The sequence below is a fragment of the Sinocyclocheilus grahami genome, unplaced genomic scaffold (assembly GCF_001515645.1).
Source record: "Sinocyclocheilus grahami isolate Dianchi unplaced genomic scaffold, SAMN03320097.WGS_v1.1 scaffold44.1, whole genome shotgun sequence".
Lineage (NCBI taxonomy): Eukaryota > Metazoa > Chordata > Actinopteri > Cypriniformes > Cyprinidae > Sinocyclocheilus > Sinocyclocheilus grahami.
The window spans coordinates 2,500,217-2,527,698 of NW_015505223.1; the positions used below are offsets into that span (position 1 = coordinate 2,500,217).

The following is a 27,482-nucleotide window of genomic DNA, read 5'->3' on the forward strand; positions in this document are numbered from 1 at the left end:
GACTTAAGGAGGAACCTCCCTGCACTCCTCCCCACTCACCATCATGAACAGCACTGTGAACAGCACATTGAGACAGAAGCTGCTGATACAGTTCTACTCTTCAGTCATTGAATCTGTCCTCTGCACTTTAATAACTGTCTGGTTCAGCTCAGCTACCAAATCAGACCAGCGGATAGTCCAGACTGCTGAGCGAATCACTGGCACAACCCTCCCCACTCACCAAGAACTGCACTCATCCAAAATTATTAAAAGAGCTGGCAAAATCACTCTGGACCCCTCACACCCAGCCCACTTCCTCTCTGAACTGTTGCTGTACGGTCGGTGCTACAGAGCACTGAGCACCAGAAAGGCCAGGCATAAGAACAGTTTCTTCTCTCAGGCAGTCCATCTCATCAACAGTTAACTTGGCAATAATCGTGTAATACACAACACTATTTATACATTTATTTATTTAAAACACCGTGCTTCTTATTCACATTTCCTTGCATTTGTACATAACATACTTGTACACAAATGTCATCCATTGTCTATTTGTATAGTGTGTACTTTTTAAAATATTTGTTGTATTTCATTATTTCCTATTTACTTATTCTACTTTTATTATCTGTCTTGTCACTGTAATGTGTTTGTGCTGTAGAAGATTCTTTCACCAAAACAAATTCCTCATATGTGCAAACATACCTGGCAATAAAGCTCTTAATAAAGCTCTTTCTGATTCTGATATATATATATATATGAATTATTGATATTTATTGATACAATATATAATGTGTTCTGCATTTGTATCTACAGTATGTGTGTAATTAATAGTTTTATTATATATAACTATTAATATTTGAATCTTTAATTAATATATGAACATATTTTAATATATACATACAATAATTAATGTATAGTTATTAATAATTCATAATATACTAATACACACACATGTATTTACATACATATATATGGTAATTGTTATTTACTGATACCATCCATCTGTCCCTCTTCTTAAAGCCCCTCTTGATTTTTCTTCAAACCACCAGCATCAGGCAAAAATAGCGCCTCGATCGCCCCTCCTCCTTTACATCCCTCCCTCTCTCTCTCTCTCTCTTCCTCTTTTCTGCATCTCCCTCACTCAGTCAGTTAGTCAGTCAGAGGAACATCAGCACAGACAGCCGCTCCGACATCCAGCTGTCTGGACGCTGATTCATTTCACCACACACCAGCTCTGGGTGTAAACTCAGAAGGGGTGTTTGGGAAATTGAAAGGCGTCCTAACGGCCAACAAGGACTCCATCTTCAGAGAGGTATGGCTTTGCATATTCTACAGTGTGAGGGGGTTTTGTGTTGAAATTGAATTGAAGAGTTTCTTTGAAGTTTACAGGTGGAGTTATGGACCGTTTTTAGAGATGGATGCAAACAGCTGGACTTTTAATTAATGCTTCTCCATTGATTTTTGCCCATCAGTTATTCTTGATTTTCGTGATTTAGTCATTGGTTAGATTAATGCAGCTTCTTGTCTATTGATTTCTGTTTTTTCTCGACTAGATTGCTTGATCAAAGGCATTGCTGCATGCGACTCTATAGCTATAAGCTATAATTTTCTCTCTAAGAAAAATAATTCAAATTTTCTTAATGCGTATATGCAAATGAGTGGTTTGGAGAGGTACTGGTCACCATGTCAAGTGATAAATGAAAATGATAAATGAAAATTGCATGCAAGCCTAAATTTGTGACATGCGCTTCATTTAAAAATATTTTTTAAACAGTTTATCATTATTAAATGTTAAGTTTAAGTTAGCCCAAGTGTCGTTTTAATTGACAGTCTACATGGAATATTTGAACATTAAAAAATGCAACTGACCTTTGACCTGCAAAAATGTTGTTGTTTGGTGTATGTGGGAAATACAATTTATTGATATGGACAGACGCACAAGATTTGGGAGAGACAATATATACTATGTATAATACTGCATAAATATATGTTTCATAGTATCAAAAATATGAAAAATTGGATTTAGTGCAAACAGTAGTTTAAATGCATGTCTCTAATAATGTTGTAGTGCATACACATACACATAGTCATGTATTTGTGTGTATTTATCAACATGGTTAAGAATCCAAAAGCATACTGTATATAATTTTTGCCTTCTGCAAAAGGGGCTGACAGCTTTAAAACTAACATCACAAGAAACTCAATATAAAAACTACTCATTTCCAGATGAGCCTGTTTTCTATGATCATTGTTTTGCTTTCAGACATCAATTGAGTCAGGAAATTAAAAATTTTACAGGAAATTTATCAGCACTTTCCAGCTTCCAAGACACAGAAAAAGTGCTGACACCAATACGAGGCAAAACACCATTTCTGAAACACGTCAGGTTTCCGCAGATTACATACATTTTATGATGTGATGAGGTAGGAGACATCTCAAGAATGCCTTATATATAGCCCTGCTTGAATCTAACCATCATTAAAAATGAAACCAGCACAAAGCTGCTGCTCCTTCTGAGTGCATTAACCAAGTGCATATATACATTAACTGCGTCATGTGTTGGTTGCCTAATGTCTTCAAGTTAATATGAAATCAAATGGTCCTGTTTACTTTCTTAATACACATTCTCGGTCCTATTGTTAACGATTCATCACTGCAGGCTATTCAAAAGAAAGAAAAAAAGCTTGCTCCAGTATTAGAAAATCTGGTATTGTTATGGCAAACTCGCATTCAGATTTGCATAATTCTGGTGTGTACTCTACTATGGAAGACAGTTTCCACCACGGGCTAAAACAATAACCAAATAAAATAATTGCGGCTTTTTATCTCACACTTTGGATTTTTTTCTTGCAATTCTAAGACAAAAAAGTCGGAACTGTGAGATATAAACTTTGACATTTTTCTCAGAGTTCCGAGTTGACTTCTTGCAATTCGGAGTCTGGATTCTGAGATAAAAAAAAGTCCCAATTGTCTTTTTATTTTTTTCTTATCCCGTGGCAGAATGGCCTCCGGACAATCCAATCAATCGATGGATTAATTCAAGTCCCGCCCCCTTTCATACTGAATCCGTCATTTTATTTAAAAATACATCTTATTATCAAAATAAAATGGGTTGTGAATGATAATTCACGTTGATTTTAAAGGTGAAGTTTGTAATTTATAAACCAAACATTTGACCTCTAGATTCATCTGTGTGAGTGCAATCTTCTTAAAAGCGTTTTTATTTGTATTTCAATTCATTGGACAAAAACTATGTAGCCTATTTCGGGTCGCTTTGGAGCATTGTTTGAAGTGTGTAAATATATCACTCTCTTATTCAGTAACTACACCACTTCCACGTAAACATTTTTTTTTTGTTTTTTTGGGGGGGAAAAGTCGAAAACAGGATGCACTGATGCTCCACCTGTGGCTTTCAGACACAATTATGCACGCACTCGGTCCGCTCCACCAACACTTCAATACTCTATTCCACAGCTCCAAGAATGGGAAAATCAGAGAGCCAAATGGATATCATGGAGAAAAGCACTAAACCGAGGAAGCATCGCTGGACTGTAGTGGAGATCGGACTGTCTGTCATTGTGCTTCTGATGAGCTGCGCTCTGGCTGGACTCATTGTGCTCTACACTTCAGCTCTGAGAGGTGGGAAACAGCCGATTTCTGCTGCAATTCCCCCCAAAAGACCCAAACATGTTCAAGATCGCTGTAATACATTAAGAAATAACTTGCATTCATTTGTTTATATCCAACGTCGAGCAGCTTGCGCAACCTTTCTTTTATAGAAGTCTCTAGAAAAGCAGAAAAATATTTTAAATTAATATTAAGGAATTGCATAAATTATTTATTACAATTGTGTGATAATTAGTGTTTAATTATATTTGAAAATTATTAAAATTGTGTTTAAACTAAATATCAATGATTTTCATATTTAATCATTAATATTACTGTTTAATACATATATAAAATATTTTTAATATTTATAAAATATTATAAATATTATATTTATTTATAATTAGTGTTAAATTATGTTTATTTTAATTGATAAATTATATTTAAAATGAATATTAATGTATTATACAAAATAAATAATTTATATGAGTTAACATTGTATTAAAAATAAAATGCTTAATATTAGTATTAATTATTAATATACATTTTTATATATTTTATAATTATTATTGTTTTATAATAATTATAAAATATTTATTTATTCATAATTGAAGTGTATAGAGATATCATAAAATGATATCTCGTACATTTGCACATAATTTAAAACATAAAACATAAAATTACCTACAAGAATCATCTGCTGTATCAAAAGGTTCTTCAGCTCTCTTTAAGATCTTGTATTTTTCTCTTATATTTCAGAGCGTTTTAACATCAATGAATCTTCAAAAGGTACAGTATGCTGTGAAGTTGTTCATAAATCACATTTTGAGTAGTTTGGCATATTTTATCCACATCATTCATTTCATTGTGCTGTTTTTTTTGATTTTCATTTTATGAGTTTTGTCCTGCCACAAATCCTGTATAATCACTCCATATGCTGTACAATATTAAATGATTGCACATAGTATATATTATGTACAGTATATATACTACACATAAGCACTGTCATGCGTACTATTAGTGATTCAAACCAGCCAGTGTCAGGTTTGCAAAATGTGCCTACGTTTTGATTGATAAGAGAAAGATAAAAGGCAACTTTGTTTCAGTAAACTGCATTATATTATTCCAGTTTTCCAGTGTTAAGCTGAAGCAGTAAGCTCTCTCTGTAGAACGTCAGTCTGCACGTGCAGTTTGAGTGGATTATGTCACATGATCTCAGTTGTGTTATTAACCTCATGAATGTTATTTATCTCCCCACATCACAACAGGGCTGAAATATCGATCAAACGCTGACAGCAATGTCTGTACAACCCCACAGTGTGTCACTGCCGGTAAGACCAAACGTCTGAAAGCTTTGACTTTACACCACCTCAAAACTTCAACTGAAACTTCATGATATTCTAGATCTGAAATGATTTCTTGTTCAATGATACAGCGGCCCGACTGCTCCAGAACATGGACCCCAGCGTGGAGCCGTGCCAGAACTTCTATCAGTACGCATGCGGAGGCTGGATAGAGCGTCACGTCATTCCCGAAACCAGCTCACTTCACAGCGTATTCAATATCCTGAGAGATGAGCTGGAGATCGTACTCAAGGGTCAGTTACGTCAACTTCACGTAACCACGATGTGTATTATAGTTTTGTGTAGACATTGTTATCTGGTTGGTGCTGATCTATTATTGCACAGGAGTTCTGGAGATGGAAAGTAAGGATGACAGAGATGCCTTCAAGAAAGCCAAAACGCTCTACAGCTCATGCATGAATGAGAGTGAGTACACAATACTGTGATAAATATATACTCTATATTATATAGTTGATGTTCTGATTTTTAGTATGCTGTTATGATTAGAGTTGATGTCAGAATTTTTTTTACAACATTTACAAAGAAATGGCAAGTAACACACTGAATTAAAATTTGGAAGTAGAAAGACTGAAAAAGCTACGTACTACAATAAACTTTGTTTACAACTTGCAAATATAGCATGCAAATGACATGATCAAGTTCCGCGACATTCTCCAAAACTTTACATTTGTATATTGAACTTTGAATATATTGTATTTTATAATCTATGAGTTTGATTTTGCATCGTCATTTTTGATTTTGCTACAAATTGGCAATGCTTTATGGAATGAGTTCAAAAGTTGAACTTTTTTCTTTTTCTTCAAATGGCTTGAATTAAACTATAATGTTATCATTTATCTCGAAGCTGATTGGTTTTAGGGTTATTATTATGGTTAACCAAAACTAAAACTATTATTTAATGCATCGAAACTAAACTACAAGTATTATTTAATTTAACATTTTTGTTAACTGAAACAAAGATAAAATGAAACAAAATATTAATATCAGATGAAAAACTTAAACTAAACCAAAATTATACATTGACGCACTAAAAGTACTGGAAATAAATAACAACTCAAATTTAAACTGAAGTTGAAATAAAAATGAATGAAACCTGAATACTAATATTAAAAAGAAACACACGCAATTAATAAATCCGACAAAAGAACATGACAAAATTGCTAAAATTTTTAAAAAGCTCATTTATATTAATAAAACTCTAATAAAATATAAATAAAAATCCAAGTAATAATATATAATTGTTTAATATTTTACTGAAAATGAAGGCCACCTACTAAGTTTCTGTATGCTGTTTTTGTGTATAAATCCAATTTAGACTCATCTCTCTGCTTCCCCCTGCAGTTCTGATTGAGCAGCGTGACTCGCAGCCTCTTCTCAGGCTCATTGACAGTATCGGCGACTGGCCCGTGGCCTCTGAGGTCTGGAACGGCACATCAGGTACTAGAGATAGCGGCGGCCATCTCTAATTCACTCTCACAGAGAATGGCAGCATCTTGGGCTTATCTAAATGGGATAAATGCAATCGCTCCAGCAGTGCTGTCGCTGGGTGTTGATAAGGCACTAGACTGATGGAAACGTCCAGTGGTTTCACAGAGCAGGTGCTGTCCCGCTCATCTGTCATGTTTAGGGGGAGATAGGGCCGTGTCGAGGAGGGTGAGAAGATAAGAGAGTGACCCACTGTGATGCTTGGCTCTGTGGCTCATTATAGACCTTGAGAAGGAGCAGAATAATTCAACATAATAGAAGAAGATGGCTGGAGTATAATCTACATATGCAGACATCAACCTAGACACACACCTGACTGATTTAATATGTGCCTTTAAAGCAGTGTATGCTGGTTGTAGACGCCAATGGAGATGTTTAACCACAACCATAACTGGTCTTTGGAAAACCATCACTCTTGTCTTATTATGCAAACAACAGGTGATTTCATGGGTAATTTGTTAAGTTTCCAGAATTTTGAATAAAAGTGAAATTAACCAGTCATGATATGCAATGCACTCAGTGCTGATTAAAGTCAGCCGAACAGCGTTTGCAAGCTTTTGACTTCCGTAATGTGATGCATTTCTGGGTGAAAAAGAAGAAGAAAAATGTGGGACCTGATTTTGTCCATTGGGAATTCATTGGATAATTAAATGGAGAATGGAGCCAAAAAATAATAACCATTTCATTCGATTTTTTTTTCTTGATTAATCACGTGCAGTTAGACTAGAATTGTGTATTTACACAATAAATATGATTTCATGTTGCAAGATCCCTTAAAATGCTTTGACAAATGCAATTTTCTGTCCTGTTTTAATGTATTTTCTATTTAAACAGGAAGTTGATGAAAGACATATCAAGTGAATTGTCCTCTTCAGTGAAATGAGAAAAAATGCATTTGTCCTATCAATTTTCATTTTCCTTGTCAAAGAATTAAATTGGGTAGGCCTACTTATCAATTTCATTGCATTACCATAAGCCATAAAGGAGCATATATATTTATATATATATATTTAAAATAATTTTTTACCAGGTTAAATGTTGATTATTAGTAACTCAAACCCCTTTATCTAAACCTCTCTATTAAACCGTTTGTCGCGCACATCCACCAAGTTTGTAGTTCTTTAACGCTTTTTATTCATGTTTGTAGTTCTCAACCGAACCATTCATCAAAGTGCAATGGTTTGTGGGTAATATTAGCCATTAGAGTGTGCACGGATCCACACTTCAAAAATCGACCTGAAATAGTAGACCATCCGGGGACTTTTGGCATACTTCTTTCAACATACTATGCTTTGGGACACACTTATTTTAATCTCACATGTACTATTTAGGATGGATAGTATGAACATTGAGACGCAGGGTACCTTTTTCAAACGATTCATTAAAATAACCGACTCATTTGTTCATGAATCGGACTACACAGATTGTGCTGTATGTTATGCCGAATTCCGATTCCCAATTATGGTTGTGGATGTGGGTGGGTTTGGTCTTAATGATGCAACCAATCAGCTAGCAGCTTCAATAAGGGGGTGTGGTAATCTGGCACTGGATCAGAATGCAGGGAAACATTGCTATTTGAAAGTGATACATGAAATACGCACATGAAAGACACGGAGACACTTGTCAAAACTACTGTATGTAAACACCAACTATTCGCATCAAGAAACTTTGATTGTATTTGAGAACATATATTTTCCATATTTCTGAAATGTTCCAAATTTCTGAAACACAGCACCACTCTCACATCTTACGTTCCCACCACAGTTTGAAAACCGCTGATAATAGAGGAAAAACAGAACATATTAATCAGTGGCGGACAGTAACGAAGTAGTTTTACTTCGTTACTGTACTTAAGTAAATTTTTCAAGTATCTGTACTTTACTGGAGTCGTTTTTTTAAGTAACTTTTACTTCACTACATTCCAAATATTCCATAAGAATATGGAATTCACTACATTTCATACAACTTATCGTTACTCCTTATAATATATCATGTGCTCTGAGACGCAGAAGCTGTGTCTGATTCATGAATGAACTGATTCTTTTCAATGAACCTGTTAAATCGGTTCGCAAATCGCACCAAACGATTCATTCACGAATTGGAATGATCCGATTGCAGCTGTTCTCGAGTCGACAACTCACTGATTGAAATGAACCGTTTAGTGCGAGTCTCCAGTGAACTGAATTCACAAGTAAAAACCGGGAGATCTTGTGAGCGCGTGCACATCTGATGCTGTTAAAATAAGTTACTAATGTCGAATTTTAGGATTAATTATTGTAACTGAAAATCATATTTAGGTCAAAGCTGTCAGTTGTTTGTGAACTAAATCTGCTGTAAAGGGTGAAATAAGTCAATAATGTTAGCTGATGCTAACTGTCTAGCTAACGAGCTAGCTGGTGCTAAATTGAGGTAATTTTTTTTCAACCACCTAGATAGATTACATCTGAGGGAAAAAGAAAGGATGTGATGTTCAGAACATGGCAACTACAGTAATTATCAAAGTGGGAAGTGATGCCCTCGGGGGGCATTTGGCCAGGGGTGTTTTTACATCACAGACAAGGTTTGAGAAGAAAAAAAAATCATTATGAAAATCTAATTATAATTTCCTTTTTATATTCATTATTTCCTTATTGGTTATTTTGGGAAAATCCGAGGTATTTTGAGCAGTAGGATTATAAAAAAGATATGCTAATATAAAATTAAATGATAAAAGTAGCCTATATAAAACTAATAAGCAAAATAAACATTCATCTATTGGTACTTTTTACTTAAGTACATAAAAAATCAAGTACTTTTGTACTTTCACTCGAGTAAAATTGAAAACGGAGTACTTTTACTTTTACTGGAGTAATATTTTATTCGGATCTGTACTTTTACTCAAGTGCTTGATTTGTGTACTTCGTCCACCACTGATATTAATCAAGTATCTGTGCAAAGTTTTTGGGAGCACGCTTAGATGTATAAGATATATATTGCCTCAAAGCGAACAGACATGGACTAAAAACCACAAACTCTGATCTCACAGAGCAAGCGTGGAGCCTGGAGGACACACTGGCTGTTCTGAACGCTCGGTACAATAAGAAGGCCGTGCTGGAGATGTTTGTGTGGCCAGATGATCGAGACTCCAGCCGCTACATTATCCATGTAAGTTAATGTATATACTGTATAGTTTATTCTTTTGTATGACTAATAAAAATGCCATAGTATGGAAAACATAGATGGTAATTTGATGTTTTCTGGATATTTATTTCCTAGCAAACAGGGAACATTCACAGAAAGTCACAGAAACGTTCTAGCAAAGTTGAACAAATGTTCTCCAGTAACATTAATAGAACGTTTATTCAAACATTCATTTAACACTTTTTAAATGTAACTACAGTACTTGTTTCAGAATGTTCAGAGAACATTCAAAAGAAACATTCTCATAATGTTTGGAAAATGATAAATTGGAATGTTTCTATAACATTAACATAAAACCAAAGGGAAAAACAAACATTTTTAAAACATAAAAAAAAAAAAGATTCAGAGAACATTCAAAAAATAACATTTTCATAACTTAATGGGAACATTAGCAAAATGTTCATACAACATTTAAAACAATTTTTTTTTTTGCTGGGTATGGTAGTACCATGAATTACCATGTATACCATATATTTTTGAATATGTACAATAGAAATACCAAGTTGATGTTATGAGTTGTCAGTTTGGTTTTAGTGGCACATCACCTTTAAAATACACAGAAGCTAATTGCAGTTTATTTGACCTAATAGCATCTGATTAAAATGCCATTTGGAGCATGAGCTAATAAAACAGAATGTGATTTTTCATTGGATTAACGTTGAACGTTCCACTATTGGATGATCTCATGCATACTGTAATCAAGCAGCAATTCAGATAACAAATTAAACTACATCCTTTTGTTTTCACAGGTTGACCAACCAGCTCTAGGAATGCCTTCAAGAGATTATTACCTCAGCGATGGGAATTATAAGAAGGTATGTTATGTCATTTTGTGAGATGCATTCTCTCCCTTAATGCTATCGGTATAATCACATGAATCATGTGTCATGTATGTCTGTGGGCAGGTGCGCGAGGCGTACCTGGAGTTCATGGTTTCCATAGCAAGGATTGCACGAGAAGACAGGAACTTGACCCAAGATGAAAAGCGTGTGTGGGAGGACATGACTCAAGTGCTGGAGCTGGAGACAGACATCGCGAACGTGAGTTGAACTGGAGAAAGCAAAACATAAACTTTCTGAAATGCTTCTGATACTCTAAATGTCATGCATAAGTCATGTGAGTGTCAGCTCTGTGCTTCAACAGGCTACCTCACCTGCAGAAGAGCGCAATGACATCACTGTGCTGTACAACAAAATGACACTGAGAGAAGTGCAGCAAACTTTCAACCTCAATGTAAGTGCAGAAGGCAATATGGGGTTCTCAATGGAATATTTTTACTTTTGCACTTCGTCCCCATCAGACTTTAGTGTAGTCAATGAAAACTGCATCAGAAAAGCTGGTAGAGATACACTACTGTTCAAAAGTTTGAGGTCTTGATAAGAGTTTTAAAAATGTTTTGGAGTCTCTTTATGGTCACCAATGATGCATTTATTTGATCAAAAATACAGTAAAAACAGTAACACTGTGTAATATTATTTCAATTCAAAATAGCTGTTTTCTATGTGAATATATTGTAAAAAGTCATTTATTCCTGTGATGCAAAGCATCATTACTCCAGTCCTCAGTGTCACATGATCCTTCAGAAACCATTCTAATATGCTGACTTGCGAGAAACATGTATTATCAATGTTAAAAAACAGTTGTGCAGCTTAATATTGTTGTAGAATCCATGATAATTGTTTTCAAAATTTTTGTTGGTTAATATAAATGTCTTCACTGTCACTTTTGATCAGTTTAATGCAGTGTTTCCCAACCTTTTTTTAGTCGCGGCAGTTTTTTCTAACTTCGATGTGATCCTTTGAAAAGTATAGATATTCGGTACAACAGGGAAGAACTGCAGAATATAATGTCATACAGATATTTTTAATATTATAAAAAAATTGTGTCCATCAATGGTGGTGTAACGGGGCTGGCGAGACGTGAGACGTGTGGATCCATCTGCAAGCTTTTATTCAAGAGACGTGGTATAACAGGCAGGGTCGAACAATGGCAAACTGGTATATGGCGGGCAAAAACACAAGAATAGTCCTAGGGCTAGCGTAGGTCACCGATCGGCAGACAGAATCACAGGGGCGAGACGAGAGGGAGAAATCCAGGAAAACAGGCAAAGATCAGAAACCGCAAAAACAGGCAAGGCAAAACAAGGAAAACACGGATACTCGGAAAGGGGTACAGGCTAAACAATACTCAGCCGAGAAAGGTGGTTTGAGTGGGTGTTATATAGTGAGTGAGGTGATAAGAAACAGCTGTGCGCAATGAGTGCAATCAGTGCAGTGTGCAAATCGTGCAATGAATGATGGGATATGTAGTCCGGGGTGCTATGCAACAGTTTGTGTTGTGCGAGAGTCAATGTAAAGGAAAGGGTGACCTCTGGTGGTGAATAAACGGAAGTCCATGGACCGAATTCGTGACAGGTGGCAATCAGTAGGCTAATGTCTAATGAAGAGACCAATTTATACAGATTTTAATGTAGGCTTTTATACATATGTAAACATTATTTAATTACCATTATAACTAGCTATTTCACAAATTCTTGCTCACTCAGTGTTTCTATTTATTTTACGGTAGGGTATTTTTGGTGCAGTAGCACGAGATAGCTTGATTTCAAACTTTGAATTGAATAAAAAATGACAAGTAAGCAGTCAGTAATAAAATAAGAAAAAATAAAGAAATTAATAATGATAGCACAAATAAAAAATAACGTTTTTTTTACCAATTATCCAAATAATGTTTAGTCCTAGAAAGCTATTATTATCAGAACACATGAGCATAACATTCATAACATAACAGCGGTTAGCAGATCAATGAATGAGAGGGCAGCGTTACCAGAGATGCCCATATACCACACCTTGTTACAGCACAGTAGGGCTATTGCAGACAGAAACAATACTACATAGATGTTTCCTGTCAGCTTGATTTTTGAGTGGACTTTGCTGTTCCGATGAGCATGAATGGTATACGAGTGGAGCGACTGAGCGGAGCGCACACGCATAGAGCAGATAATACGCAGAGCGTCACACCCATAGGGTCACACCACGTGAAATTGAAACTTGAGCGGTGAACTAATTTTCGGCAGCCGAAATTTCGGTGCATCTCTAATTATTGGCGACATCAGAAATTTATATTATATAATAGATGTTTTTTGACCATTTTAGCAATTTAAAAATATTACAAAATAATTTTTTTACACGGCACCCCGGTTGGGAAACACTGGTTTAATGCATCCTTGATAAATAAAATGAATAATTTCTTTAAAAAAAAATCTGAAGGGAAACGATGACTGTTAATAGAACAAAATTATTGTGATTAATGTCACGATTTCCAATCAGTCTTTAGAAACCAAAATTTAATTCAAAGTAAATTCAGTCATGTTTTTTATTTTTGTGCACTATTTTTTCTCTCAGTGTTTCGTACTGATTCCTGTGTGAACAAGGATGTTGACAGAGGAACACTCTACTTGTCCGAATGATGGTCACTGACTGTTGATATAAGATTGTGATTTTCTTGATTTTAGAGTACACACATTTCTATTGTATCTCTTTATGAAATTTCAGGGCTTTAATTGGACGCGCTATGTCCAGGGTATCATGTCTAGCGTGTCAGTAACGGTGCAACCAGACGAACCCATAGTTGTGTACTGCTCACCTTATCTGGAGAAGCTCAGAGATGTTCTTTCCAAGCACAGTCACAGGTGATGTTTTAGATCATGTAACTGTTTGACACACGAAAAATGTCAGTTAATTCTTAAAAAAAATCTGAAGGGAAACGATGACTGTTAATAGAACAAAATTATTGTGATTAATGTCACGATTTCCAATCAGTCTTTAGAAACCAAAATTTTATTCAAAGTAAATTCAGTCATGTTTTTTATTTTTTATTTTTGTGCACTATTTTTTCTCTCAGTGTTTCGTACTGATTCCTGTGTGAACAAGGATGTTGACAGAGGAACACTCTACTTGTCCGAATGATGGTCACTGACTGTTGATATAAGATTGTGATTTTCTTGATTTTAGAGTACACACATTTCTATTGTATCTCTTTATGAAATTTCAGGGCTTTAATTGGACGCGCTATGTCCAGGGTATCATGTCTAGCGTGTCAGTAACGGTGCAACCAGACGAACCCATAGTTGTGTACTGCTCACCTTATCTGGAGAAGCTCAGAGATGTTCTTTCCAAGCACAGTCACAGGTGATGTTTTAGATCATGTAACTGTTTGACACACGAAAAATGTCAGTTAATTCTTCATTGTCATGTCATTAGTAATAATAATAAGAGCATAAGAGTAGAGAATTTGATATTGAATGAATATTTGAGTTTATATTGAGATTTAAGTTGCAAGTATTTGAACATAGGTTAAGATATTGTTGAGATTTCTTCTAATTCCACCCGCGCTCTATTTAATCTCATTGCTGTCAGGAGACACAACTGACTTGTTAAAGAGATCTCATTTAGATCCCCCCCCCCCACACACTATTCATATGTATTTACATTTATGTATTTGGCAGATGCTTTTATCCAAAGCTACTTGCATTCAAGCTATTATAGTATTTATTACATTTTTTAATTAGTTTAAATTCATTTTTATGTTTTCATTTTAGTTTATGATTTAAGTAATTTTGCTCTGTGTTTTTGTCATTATAGAAGTGTTTTCATTTATATACTTTTTACATTTTATTTCAGTTGCTGTCTAGGAGACACACCTGACTTATTAAAGAGATCTTATTTATTAATTTTCCTACACTTCCTACACTTTAATATACATTTAGATTTATGTATGGCAGATGCTTTGGTCCAAACATTGCATCCTTAAATTGCATGCAAGCTATCATAATATTAATTCATTTATTATTTAATCATATATATATATATAAAATATAGTCTTAAATACTCTTACTCATTTTGTTGTTTTTCTGTTATTTTTATTCATTTTTAAAAAATATTTCCATTTAGTTTTTATTCATTTTTATTTCAGTTTTAGACACGATTGAGATCTCATTTATTATTATTTTTTCTTCCTACACTTTAATAATCATTTAGATTTATGCATTTGACAGGTGCTTTAATCCAAAGCATTGAGTACTGAGAGTATTTATTAAAATTAAATGTAAGTTTTTATTTGAATTTGCTTTAATAATTTTGTTATGTTTATATATATATATATATATATATACAGTATATATATATACATATATATACATACATACAGTATCTCACAGAAGTTACAACACTGTTACAACAGTGAAGAAATGACACTTTGCTACAATGTAAAGTAGTGAGTGTGCAGCTTGTATAACAGTGTAAATCTGCTGTCCACTCAAAATAACTCAACACACAGCCATTAATGTCTAAATCGCTGGCCACAAAGGTGAGTACACCCCTAAGTGAAAATGTCCAAATTGGGCCCAAAGTATCAATATTTTGTGTGGCCACCATTATTTTCCAGCATTGCCTTAACCCTCTTGGGCATGGAGTTCACCATGAGGTGCCATGTTGAACTTTCAGTAACCAGTATGAGAGAGTGAGAGCGATAACACCAAATTTAGCACACCTGCTCCCCATTCACACCTGAGACCTTGTAACACTAATGAGTCACAATGACACCGGGGAGAGAAAATGGCTAATTGGGCCCAATTTGGACATTTTCACTTAGGGGTGTACTCACTTTTGTGGCCAGCGGTTTAGACATTAATGACTGTGTGTTGAGTTATTTTGAGTGGACAGCAGATTTACACTGTTATACAAGCTGTACACTCACTACTTTACATTGTAGCAAAGTGTCATTTCTTCAGTGTTGTAACATGAAAGGATATAATAAAATATTTACAAAAATTTGAGGGGTGTACTCACTTCTGTGAGATACTGTATATATACTGTATATATATATATATTGTATTAAAAAATTTGTAAATTAAAATAATGTAAATATAAAAATGTACAAGTTGCATAGTATATCTTGCTGGATGGCATTAAATGATCAGCACACATGTGATCTCTGCAGGACTCTGCAGAACTATCTGGCGTGGATGCTCATCATGGAGAGGGTCAGCAGTATGAGCCGGCGCTTCAAAGACGTGAGAGCGCACTACAGAAAGGTCAGCCTCACTCTGAACAAAACACAAACACAGGAGAGCTCTCGTGGCATTTAACACTGCTTTAAAAACTGTGTTTTGGTGGTCTGTTACTGTTTTAGTCCACTAGGTTATATTTATGTTTAATATAGGGGTTTCTCAACCTTATTTTGGTCTTATTTTTCTTGGTTGCATTGTGTGTTCCCTCAGGCTTTGCATGGCACTACAGTAGAGGAGGCCAGGTGGAGAGACTGTGTCCGTTATGTCCAGGGCAACATGGAGAACGCCGTCGGGGCCCTGTACGTCCGGGAGACCTTCTCTGGAAACAGCAAACGCATGGTAAGACTAAAACACCAAACTGGCCTGCAAAAACACACCACTAGAAAAAACAGGAACATCCTCCCTCAAAACTTCATGTAATTGGCTATTATCGGTTCTGATGATGATTTCAGCGATTTGACAGTAAGTCAACTCCGTATAAGTTAGGATGAATGATCCTAAATTATTTGATATAACTCTGCATGGCATATATAAAACTTTATATAGTTTTTCTAGGACAGTCAAATAGCAATAGCAATCAAAATGCACCTTTTTATGTTCTTAATTCTGGTCTTATTGTGTATGATTTATCCATGCATATTATTCTGAAGAAATAAATAGGTTTGTTTTCATCATTTCATCAAAACAACTATCCTTTTCAGCAGACGTCACATAGGCCTCCATATAATTTCATGATTTGCCAACTATATAACCAATAGGCAAAAAGCTATTTCAACTATATGATAACGAGTTTAAAAAGTGTTGTAATGTTGACTTTAAATGTGTCTCTGCACTGTTGTTCAGGTGCGTGAACTCATCAAAAAGATTCAGGACGCTTATGTGGAAACTTTGGAAGAACTGAGCTGGATGGATGAACGGTCCAAGGAAAAAGCCAGGGAGAAGGTCAGATGCTATTAATGGCCATAACTCCAGCACTGTAAAAAAAACTATTTGTTGAGTCAACTTAAACTTTGTTAGCCTGCTGCCTTTTTTGTTATATTAATTTTTTTTCGGTGTGATGCAACTGCATGCTTTTTCAACATGCGCTTTTGATTTGAAACAAGTTACAGTTCATTCAACTTTCAGATTAGTTGAGGGCCAATAAACTTACATTTTCATGTTGTCTGGACAATTTATACAAAATTAGTTATGTCTACAAAATTTTTTTTAACTAAAAATAAGTTGAAATAGCAAAATCTCAGAATTTCAGAATTGTTTTTTTTAGAGTGTGATGAAGTACTTTTATTTCTGGAGTTTATTCCTTTATCCTAGGGTCTTCCATTCTTTTTTGTCAGCTGAACACATTTGACCTAAAATATTTACTTGAAGTACCCTCTGAAATTTTAAGTTAATATTTCAATAATTTATATTCATAATTTCATGGCTCGCTGATGTTGGTTAATGGACACATGACATGAAAGTATATATATATATACAGTGGGGCAAAAAAGTATTTAGTCAGCCACCAATTGTGCAAGTTCTCCCACTTAAAAGATGAGAGAGGCCTGTAATTTTCATCATATATATGTATATAAATGCTCATTTTAATAATTATGATTTTTTTTATCAACTTCTATAAAAACCCAGTGGTGATAAGAAATTTTTGATTTTTATTTTGATAATTATTTACTGATATAAATTATTTATTTATTACATTAGATTTTTTTATGATTTCATTGATTATTAGCATAATTATCAACTCACAACTCCTCTGCAGTTCCCTCACATACATCAGTTTAAAACATCAGTTTTATTATCATTATAATCTGGGTTTCATATTTAATACTATGTTATATTAATTAAGTTATTTTTATTTGTTTTTATTGTAAAGCACTTCAAGCTGAATTTCTTGTATGAAAGGTGTTATTTCAACAATAAAGTTTATTATTATTATTAATAATATGTATTCTAATTCTATTCTTTAAAAAAAAACACTTGTCCCTTTTAGACTTGCACTCTATTCATTTGCTGCTTGTTTAAAAAAAAAAAAAAAAGGAACACTTGCTTTCTAATCTTTTTGTATTCTATCTGTTTTCTTTTTATTTATTATATTATAAAAAAAAAAACCTTGCTACGTGTACTGCATTAAGCTAACTGAGACTTGTTATAGCTCTTGTATATTATTGCTCTTTTGTTGATTTTGATTGCTTCCATTGTCCTCATTTGTATGTCGCTTTGGATAAAAGCGTCTGCTTTGTTTAAAAAAAAAAAAAAAAAGGAACACTTGCTTTCTAATCTTTTTGTATTCTATCTGTTTTCTTTTTATTTATTATATTATTTAAAAAAACCCTTGCTACGTGTACTGCATTAAGCTAACTGAGACTTGTTATAGCTCTTGTATATTATTGCTCTTTTGTTGATTTTGATTGCTTCCATTGTCCTCATTTGTATGTCGCTTTGGATAAAAGCGTCTGCTAAATGACTAAACGTAAATGTATTATTATTAATTGCTCCTACTATCTACAAGTTGTTCTCTCTTTCCAAACGCCTGTTTTCCATGTTTTGCAGGCCATGGCAATATCAGAACAGATCGGTTATCCCGACCACATCCTTGAAGAGGAAAATAAGAAACTGGACGAGGAATACACACATGTATGGAAACTCAGAGAACTTTGACCTCTAAAGAAATGACCATCCAAACCAACTAATATCTCATTGACTTGAATACATGAATGATGGCAGCTTGGACAGAAATGCTTCTGTGTGATTATCTGTCTCTCTCTGTCTGCTCACAGCTGAATTTCAGTGAGGAGAACTATTTTGAGAACATTCTGGAAAACCTGGCAGCCTCTGCCCAGAAAGGTCATAAAAAGCTGAGGGAGCCCGTGGATCCTGACATGTACGAAACATAAATAAATAAATGCTAGAATGAGTTTTTTTTTCTCTCGTGACCCGTCACTAAGTTATTCTCTTTGTCTCTGTGAATGTTTTAGGTGGATTATTGGTGCGGCTGTGGTCAACGCTTTCTATTCACACAACAGAAACCAGATTGGTAAATTCATAGCCATAAAGTCAGAAATAATATTACATAATATAATAAAACATAATATAGAATATTATATTATATATAATAATAAACAAACAAAAAAAGCATTCTACTCGCACAACAGAAACTGGATTGGTAAATTCATAGCCATATAATAAAAAATAATATTCAATTGTATAATATGATAATAAATTAATAATACATTTTAAAATTAAATAAATTACAAAAATAAAAATGTGTTTAAATCTCACAACAGAAATGAGACTGGTAAGCTCACAGCCATATAGTCAAAAGTAATATTCTATTATATAATATAATATACAATATTCTATAACATATAATAATAAATTAATAATACATTTAAAAATGAAATAAATAGCAAAAATAAAAATGTGCTTAACTCTCACAACAGAAACCATATTTCTAAGCTCACAGCCATATAGACAGACATAATATTCTATTGAATAATATAGAATATTAAATAACATATAATAAAAACAAATTTATAATAAATGTAAAATTGTAAAATGTAAAAAAAAAAAAGTGTAACTCTCACAACAGCAACTAGATTGGTAAATTCACAGACATATAATCAGCAGGAATATTCTGTTCTGTAATATAATATAGGATATTACATAATATATAACAATAAATTGATAATAAATGTAAAAGTTAAATAAATTGCAAAAATAAAACTGTTTAACTCTCACAACAGAACACAGATTGGTAAGTTAGAAAGGCAGAAATAATATTGTATTGTATAATATAATATAATATATTATGTAATATATAATAATACATAAATAATACATGTAAAAAAATCTAATAAATTACAAAAATAATGTGTTTAACACAACAAAAACCGGACTGGTAAGTTCACAGCCATATAGTCAGAAATAATATCCTATTTTTTAACATAATATACAACATTATATAATATATAATAATAAAAAAAAAATTTAATGCATAAAAAAATAAAAACGCATTGTACTTACACAAACCAAACCAGACTTGTAAGTTCACAGACATTTAGTAAGAAATCAAATTTTATTCTATAATATAATCTATTCTGTATTCTATAATATAAATAATTTTCTTTCATCAATTTACCACAAATGGACAATTTAGTAAAAAAAAGCATGAAAATCATACAAAACATTGAACGCACACTATTATAGCTCCACTTAAGAAATCCTTCCTGTATATCTACAGCAAAGAGCCTTTCCAGGTCCACTAGCTAGACCAGCACAGACCAGTCTAGTCCAGCATTGAGATTCACAGTGGCCTAAATGGATCTTCCACATCCGCAAACTAAAAACAGCAGCGTTGTCCAAACGGGGGTCTTCTGTGAAGTATTTGTTCTGGTCAGATTTCTCCTAAGCTGTTGAGGGCTCTCAGTATGAACGCTTTTTCAGCCCATTGTCATAATGGCTCTAATGCCTGTAGTGCTTTTCTCTTGTAGATTAAACAAAGCTAGTTTCAAGCTCCACTGCCCACAAAGCTTGTGCTTCCAGAGATGGACTGCGGACGCCGAGTGCACGCTACTCAGGCTGGGTTAATACAGAGATTACAAAAGCCAAGTGATTATGCAGATTTTCAGCAGGAGAAATTTCCACATAATTACTCTTAGATTGCACATTTTAATGTTCCTGGACAATCCGGGAAACACTTCAAGCTGAATTGCCATTTGAGAGACAAGAGCGGCAGCTGTAATTGTCGGCACAGTGTCATTTCTAGCTCTGGTATAGCTGGAGGACGATACACAGCAGAGACGTTTCTGTCCTTCTAATATAGCTTCTGCGCTCTAGTATACACCATTACCATCACATTATTTAAGCGTTTCTTCAGCTACGGGCACTTTAGAGTCTTGTGGAGACTCTTTAAAAGCACTTTTCACACTGTTTTTAGTATCTGATAACATGAATTCCACTATCTTTTGAATTTTTGTCTGAACTGTTATTTTTCTGAACTAGTTAAAGATCTCAAATGACCATTCACACTGTGATGGAAATGACAGCTTAAACATTTAAACAGGAAAACTCCTTTGTCTTGTTACGGGTAATTTTATAGCTAGAATGTATCCTAGGGGTGTGCGATTATCGTCTACGGTAATACTGTAATTGTTGTTTTAACGATGTGCGACTTGACATTATGGAGTATGTCACTCGCTTTGCAAAAAACAAAGAAATTACGTTACAAATTTATTACAAATTACGTCTTGAGCTTCCAAAAGCATTCACTGCATGATAAAGCCTATTTGAATGCAATCAGAATGCCAACTATAATTCAAGTTATGAAAGCAAAAAAATACCCCTGTATGTTTTTTTTTATATTTATAAGAAATTATATAGTTTAGTAATATGACACAAGCAAGAGTGCCGTCTTCCCAAATATCAGCACATTAGTGAATGTGATATTGATTTTATACAATAGCTCAACAAAAGCAAGTAAACAAGAAGTTAATATTGAGTGAGTTACATTTTAGACACAATATTGTCTTTTAATAACATTTGCGCTTCTCAGAGAAATACTGCATTGTTTCATTCACATCTGTTTTTGAACTAATCATTTGAGTCAATGATTCAATGATCCATTTATAAAGACAGTCACTTGCTTTGTTTCTTAATGATTCAGCCATTTGAACGAATCATTTGAATGAATGACTCAATTAATCACTCCTTACAGGCACTTGCCGCCACCTACTAAATTATATTGAGATATCATTTTTGGTCGATACTGCAAACCCCTAATCTTTAAATGCATACATTTATATTATATTATAACACGTTTTGCACAGTTTGACTGAGCGTTTGCATGGCTTGATTGAAAATGATGCAAGGTAAAAATATTTAGTAATATTTACCTCCATTTTTGTGTTTTCTTCTAACATGTCTCATGTACCACATTGTTGACATTTGCGTTCTTATTGTTAAAAAAGTAGCTAACCTTTGAAACTAACATTATTAGGGACAAAATTGTTGGTTGATGCCACAACTTAGCACTGGTAACGGATTTAAATCATTTTTACACAATAATGAAATATAAAAATATATAAAATATATGTAATCAGAATTCATACATGCATATATAACAAATCATGCATTAAATATAAATGTGTGTGTGTGTGTGTATATATATATATATATATATATATATATATATATATATATATATATATATATATATAAATAATATAAAGTCTCTCTCCATATTTGGTGGGTGTGTCCTAAAGCACTGTTTCCTAAAGTGCTGATGCAGTCCTCATGTAAAAGTGCTTCACATCTTTCGTCTTAGCGTTAGTCTTGAGACCCACAGAGGTGAATCTCATTCCTATATATATATATATATATATATATATAAATAATATAAATATATAATGATAAATTGTCATATTTAAAGCATTATTTTTTTAACATCAAATATAGTATTTTGAAAGTTTGTGTCTAGGACAAGTGTAAATATAGTCTTGGTTAAAAAACAAAAAACAAAACAAAAACAAAACCCAATTTTAATGTGACCTTCAGAATAATTCTGAGAAAAAAAAAGCTTAAACCTGTTAGTTTGAATGAAAAATATGACATAAAAGTGTCCAAAGTTAACACTGTTACTGTTAAAATGAGTTGTTTTCTCATGTCACTCAATTAGTATCTCAAAAACGCATTTCCTGGTCAATTACCCAGGCATTATGCTGATTTCATCTCTTTCTATGCATCCATCTTTCTTTCAGTGTTTCCTGCTGGCATCCTCCAGCCTCCGTTCTTCAGTGAAAAACAGCTGCAAGCTTTAAACTTTGGTGGAATTGGGATGGTTATAGGACATGAAATCACTCATGGATTTGACGATCATGGTAATATGCATCTCATCTGATGGATTGTACCAATTATCAGTTAGCAGTGGCTGAATAAACAGTGTTGATAATCTTGTTTATGTGTGATGTATTAAACTCTGCGCTAAAGGATGGGTTTTAAATATCAAGGATAAATTGTTCTTCATTTGACCAAACCAGCAACCACAAAGCTTGTCTGTTTAGAATATGACTGTGATCCAAAAAAAGAAATATTTATTTTCACAGGCCGCAATTTTGACAAGGATGGGAACATGAACAACTGGTGGAGCAACTCCTCTGCCGAGCGCTTTGAGGATCAATCTAAATGCATGGTGGAGCAGTACGGCAAATTCAGCTGGAAACTTGCAGGAGGCCAAAATGTAAGCTGAACTTTACTCAGTAGGATGGAAAGAATCTGTATATGAACTTTTAAAAATGAACAAATAACAAATATATGGTTTGTACTTCCAGTACTTGTAGTATATGCTTGCTTTGGGTCCAAAGTAAGCATTTCCACTGCCCTTAAATAAAAAAAATATATATATATATTAAAAAATCTGCTGGTTGGTCAAGCAAAAAAATTACTTTGTATAAATTCTTGAAACTAAAATAATTTTTTTTAGCCACTAAAAATGAATGGATTTTAAAACTAGACCGAAATGTTTAAATTAAAATGTTTTTACAAACATTGAAAATGACTCGTTATTTAGTAGTCATATTTGCTTACCCCACTGGCATTTTTTGTGCTATATTTATTGATTTTTTTTGTAAATTTGGTAATGTATTCACTGCATTCTCTGTATTTTGGTTATTTTAAGGATGTTTAAATACTTTTACTGACTTTCATAAAATATGCCAGCAATGTCTTAATCTGTATTCAGATTTGCCACAGCATCAAAGTCTATCAATTCTTCCAAAACCTATAATATCCAACTATAATATACACATTCACTCTAAAAAATTATTTTCTTACTTTGTATTTTTTGTAGTTTTCTAGTATAAATAACTAAACATTCCTAAATAAAGATACATTTACTTGAGAAGTAAAATGACTTAAAATATTAAGTCTTGTTTTCTGAAAAAATGTATACAAAATTTGTTTGTTTTGCTTAAGAAAAAATATCTGCCAAAGGGGTAATAAAAATCTTAATCTTAATTCAAAGGGAAAACAAGTTTTTCTTTCGTGCCCCATTGACAGATATATTTTTTAAAATCTTAATTAAAGAATGTTTAGGTATTTATACTAGAAAACAAGACAAAAATACGAAGTAAGAAAATCTTTTTTTGCAGTGTTCATTTTATAGCTCAGTCCGTAAACAAATCTTTTTTATTCCTCCTAAAAAAATCAAAACAAATAAAGACTATAAAAACAGTGCTGTTATTGTAAACTTAGTTTTGTTAATCAAAATAAAGTTGAAATAAAAGAAAATATTAGATATATGAAAAACCTAAACTTAAAAACAACAACAACAACAAAAAAGTACTAAAGTATATATATATATATATATAAAACTAATAACAACAAGTACAAGAATTACAATTTTTTTTTAAAAAAGAACACTGAAAATATTAAATTAAAAGCTGACTTAAAATATTAGTAAATACTATAATATGATATAAATAATATATAAATAACACTGAACATTGTTACACTAATGTTGTTGCAGGTCAGTGGCATCACAACACTAGGAGAGAATATTGCCGACAACGGTGGCGTTCGTCAAGCATATAAGGTTTGTAGAATTAAATCCCTAGAAACAACTAGAAACACAGTGAGAAGTGCTTACATATTAAAAATCTTGTTGTTGTGTGTGTGACATTAGGCGTATATGAAGTGGGTGGAGAGGGAGGGTGAGGAGCCACGTCTTCCCGGACTGGAAATGGATCACAAACAGCTCTTCTTTCTAAACTTTGCCCAGGTATGAATGACATCCACTTTAGGACGCCTGCATGTGCTCACCTTGATGCCCATGCAAGGTCAGTCTCACAAAGAGCGTATCAAATTAAACTGACACTGCTTAAAAGATACAGGTGCTGCTTAACCTCTAATATGTGCTTAAGGCATGAAATCAGTCATTGAATCATGCCATCCGATGGGATGAGTGCTGCTTTGAAGGACTTGGATTTGAAATGTCATTATTTGGACAGGCACATTTCAAAAATATGTGTTCATATAAAGAATCTCAAAAGAAAATCTGTTCTGCAAATGACATTCAAGCATAAAATGCAAGTTAGGTAAAACAACTCCATGTTAAAATGTGTTCATTTGTTATTGGGTTATTTTTATTGAATATAAAAATGTCTCATGCTTTCTGTAGGTCTGGTGTGGTGCCTGTCGCCCTGAGTACGCCATTCAGTCCATCAAAACTGACCCACACAGCCCTCTGGAATACAGGCAAGATCTTTCTGCGAGATTTGTCAATTAAAGATGAAAATCTAAGTCATACTTAAGCATGGCAGTGCATTAGATAACATGGTTAGCACAAGCTATTAAACACACTTGGAAAAATCAAGCAAAAACAAAAAGCAAAAATAACTTGGCTTTGAACTGGAATCTTAAAACTACTGTTTAAAAGTTTGGGGTCTGTAAGATGCTTTTTTTGTTTATGTTTTTAAAATAAGTCACTTATGCTCACCAAGGGTGCATTTATTTGTTCAAAATACAGTAAAAACAGTAACATTGTAAAATATTATTCCAATTTAAAATAACAGTTTTCTATTTGAATATATTTTAAAATATAATGTATTCCCATGATGCAAAGCTGTATTTTCAGCATCATTACTCCAGTCTTCAGTGTCACATGATCCTTCAGAAATCATTCTAATATGCTGATTTGCCGCTCAAGAAACATTTCTGATTGTTATCAGTATTGAAAACTGTTGTGCTGCTTCATATATTTTGCTGCTTAACAGTTCTCTCAAGATTATTTGCTGAATATAAGGTACAAAAGAACAGCATTTATTTAAATACAAACATTTTGTAACATTTTAATTGTCTGTACTGTCACTTGTGATCAGTTGAATTCAGCGTCCTTGCTGAATGCAAGTATTCATTTCTTTAAAAAAAAAAGTTACTGACCCCAAACTTTCGAAGGGTAGTGTACTTTATATTATACATATACAAAGCAACTTTTTTTTCCTTAACCGATTTTTTATAGATATGAGAATAATATGTAATACATATATTTTATTACAATATTTTTAAGCAAAACACAGCTTTTTCAAAGTCAGTGAGCAAAAATTCTGAAGACATTCAGACATTTTTTAGTGTCTAAATAGTTTTTAGGTCTGCTGTAGGTGTTTTATAATTGATTGAGTGCCATGTTATTTTGTTTTTAACAGGGTTCTAGGGTCCCTCCAGAACTTTGAGGCATTTTCTGAAGCATTTCATTGTGCTCGAGGAACTCCCATGAACCCCGAAGAGAAATGTCAAGTGTGGTAACCTGCCGGTGAAGTTACGGGAGTCTGTGTATATTATACGAACCAGGCAGCGGTTAGGAGAGCTTGGATCATATTATGTTGTGCTGTGGCAGCTGCCTGTCTGTTAGTCTGATATGACAGACACGACAAAGGTGTTAGACACCTACATGTGTGACTGCATAGATGTCTACTGTGAACTTTCAAATGCGCACATATAACCAACAAGTGTAGGCGTCGTGAACGTGCACTGAGGGTGTTGCTTTTCTGAAAAAGAGGCATGCTTTTTCATTATCTATAGGTCCTGTTTGAATATTTACAGGTTTCTTTTGACACATTATTAATTTTGTCATTGAAAAACATGTGTAAACACAATAGTTCATTGTAACGGGAGGGCTTATTGACACCAGATTTTGCTAGATTACGTCAATTTTGCTTAAGCGACCCAAAAACAGCTAACAACTGGAGGCTTGGAAGCCGATAGAGATTGTGGTTTGAATAGAAACCAGTCAAGGCATCATGTTTCGTTTCATAATAAGCAGCCTTAAAATATTTTGATTATGCTATAAGAAATTATTCTTTTCTTTTCTAAAGCATGCAGCGGAAAGAGGCAAAAGCTGGAGTCCTATTGAGCGCTGTTTTCACAAAATAATCCCAATGTATATGTGCGAGCTACGAGAATCTGTCATTCTTTAAAATCGAGGGCTTAGCGTTATGTAAAAGGGCCCGTGTTGACAACTACACGACAACCTTAAGACTGTTAAAACCATATCGCTTCAGGCTTTGTGTGTTTTTGTCCATAAATAGCCCCGATTCATGGCTGCCTTGCAATTACGTGACAGACTTCTGTTAAAGCCAGCAGATAATGGCAGGAAGCCGCTGCAATACGGGAATGAATTAGATGCAACGGGTCACTCAGACTGTTTGTTTGTTTCATACAAGCTGTTCATTCAGCCAGAGAGCATTTCTGTTCATTGCGAATGTTAACACAATGTTTTAGCATGTTTAGGGGCAAGAATCGGATCTAGAGAGACATGTTGTATTAAAACTGAGGGATCTTTAACCATTCAATCCTCCTGGTTTGGTTTTTATTCGGGATTCTTAAAAACATAGTTAAAGCATTAAGATACAGAAATAGAATTTGTATTTGTTTTTTATCAGATCAAGATCATTTTCTGAAGCAACACATTTTGTAATCAATATTTGTTCACAAATTAGTTTTAATACTCTACAACCATTTTTTTGTTTGCTTATGGTCATTGGTGTAAATGTTCACGTTAGGGTTGGGTACAAAATTGGCATCGAAAGATGTCTACAGTGAAACATCGCGATGGACGATGACATTGACGTGGGGAGTTAGGGGGCGTGCCCAAAGCGTGAATCCTTATAAGGCATGGAAAACAAATAACGAATTCCTAACACCGTGTCAACAGCGGACGCGAGCGGCACGGCAAAATACTATAGATCCACTGATCTATAATAGAGATTCATTATATATAGATCAGTGTATAGAACTCATAATCAGTGATG

At 33.8% G+C, this 27,482-nt stretch overlaps 1 protein-coding gene across 1 annotated transcript; it reads left to right on the forward strand.

Annotated features, from left to right (window-relative positions):
* The first annotated feature begins 1,145 nt into the window (after positions 1–1,145).
* mmel1 (membrane metallo-endopeptidase-like 1) lies at positions 1,146–27,482 on the forward strand. The gene is made up of 24 exons (XM_016268253.1): positions 1,146–1,291; positions 3,454–3,618; positions 4,345–4,374; positions 4,854–4,916; positions 5,021–5,182; positions 5,274–5,354; positions 6,291–6,386; positions 9,460–9,578; positions 10,364–10,429; positions 10,520–10,654; positions 10,758–10,847; positions 13,169–13,305; positions 15,615–15,708; positions 15,895–16,023; positions 16,528–16,626; positions 18,232–18,315; positions 18,459–18,562; positions 18,657–18,715; positions 22,437–22,556; positions 22,782–22,915; positions 24,203–24,268; positions 24,359–24,454; positions 24,854–24,930; positions 25,878–27,482. Exons 2-24 carry the CDS (start codon positions 3,462–3,464, stop codon positions 25,975–25,977), a joined length of 2,298 nt encoding a protein of 765 aa, XP_016123739.1. The 5' UTR covers positions 1,146–1,291; positions 3,454–3,461; the 3' UTR covers positions 25,978–27,482.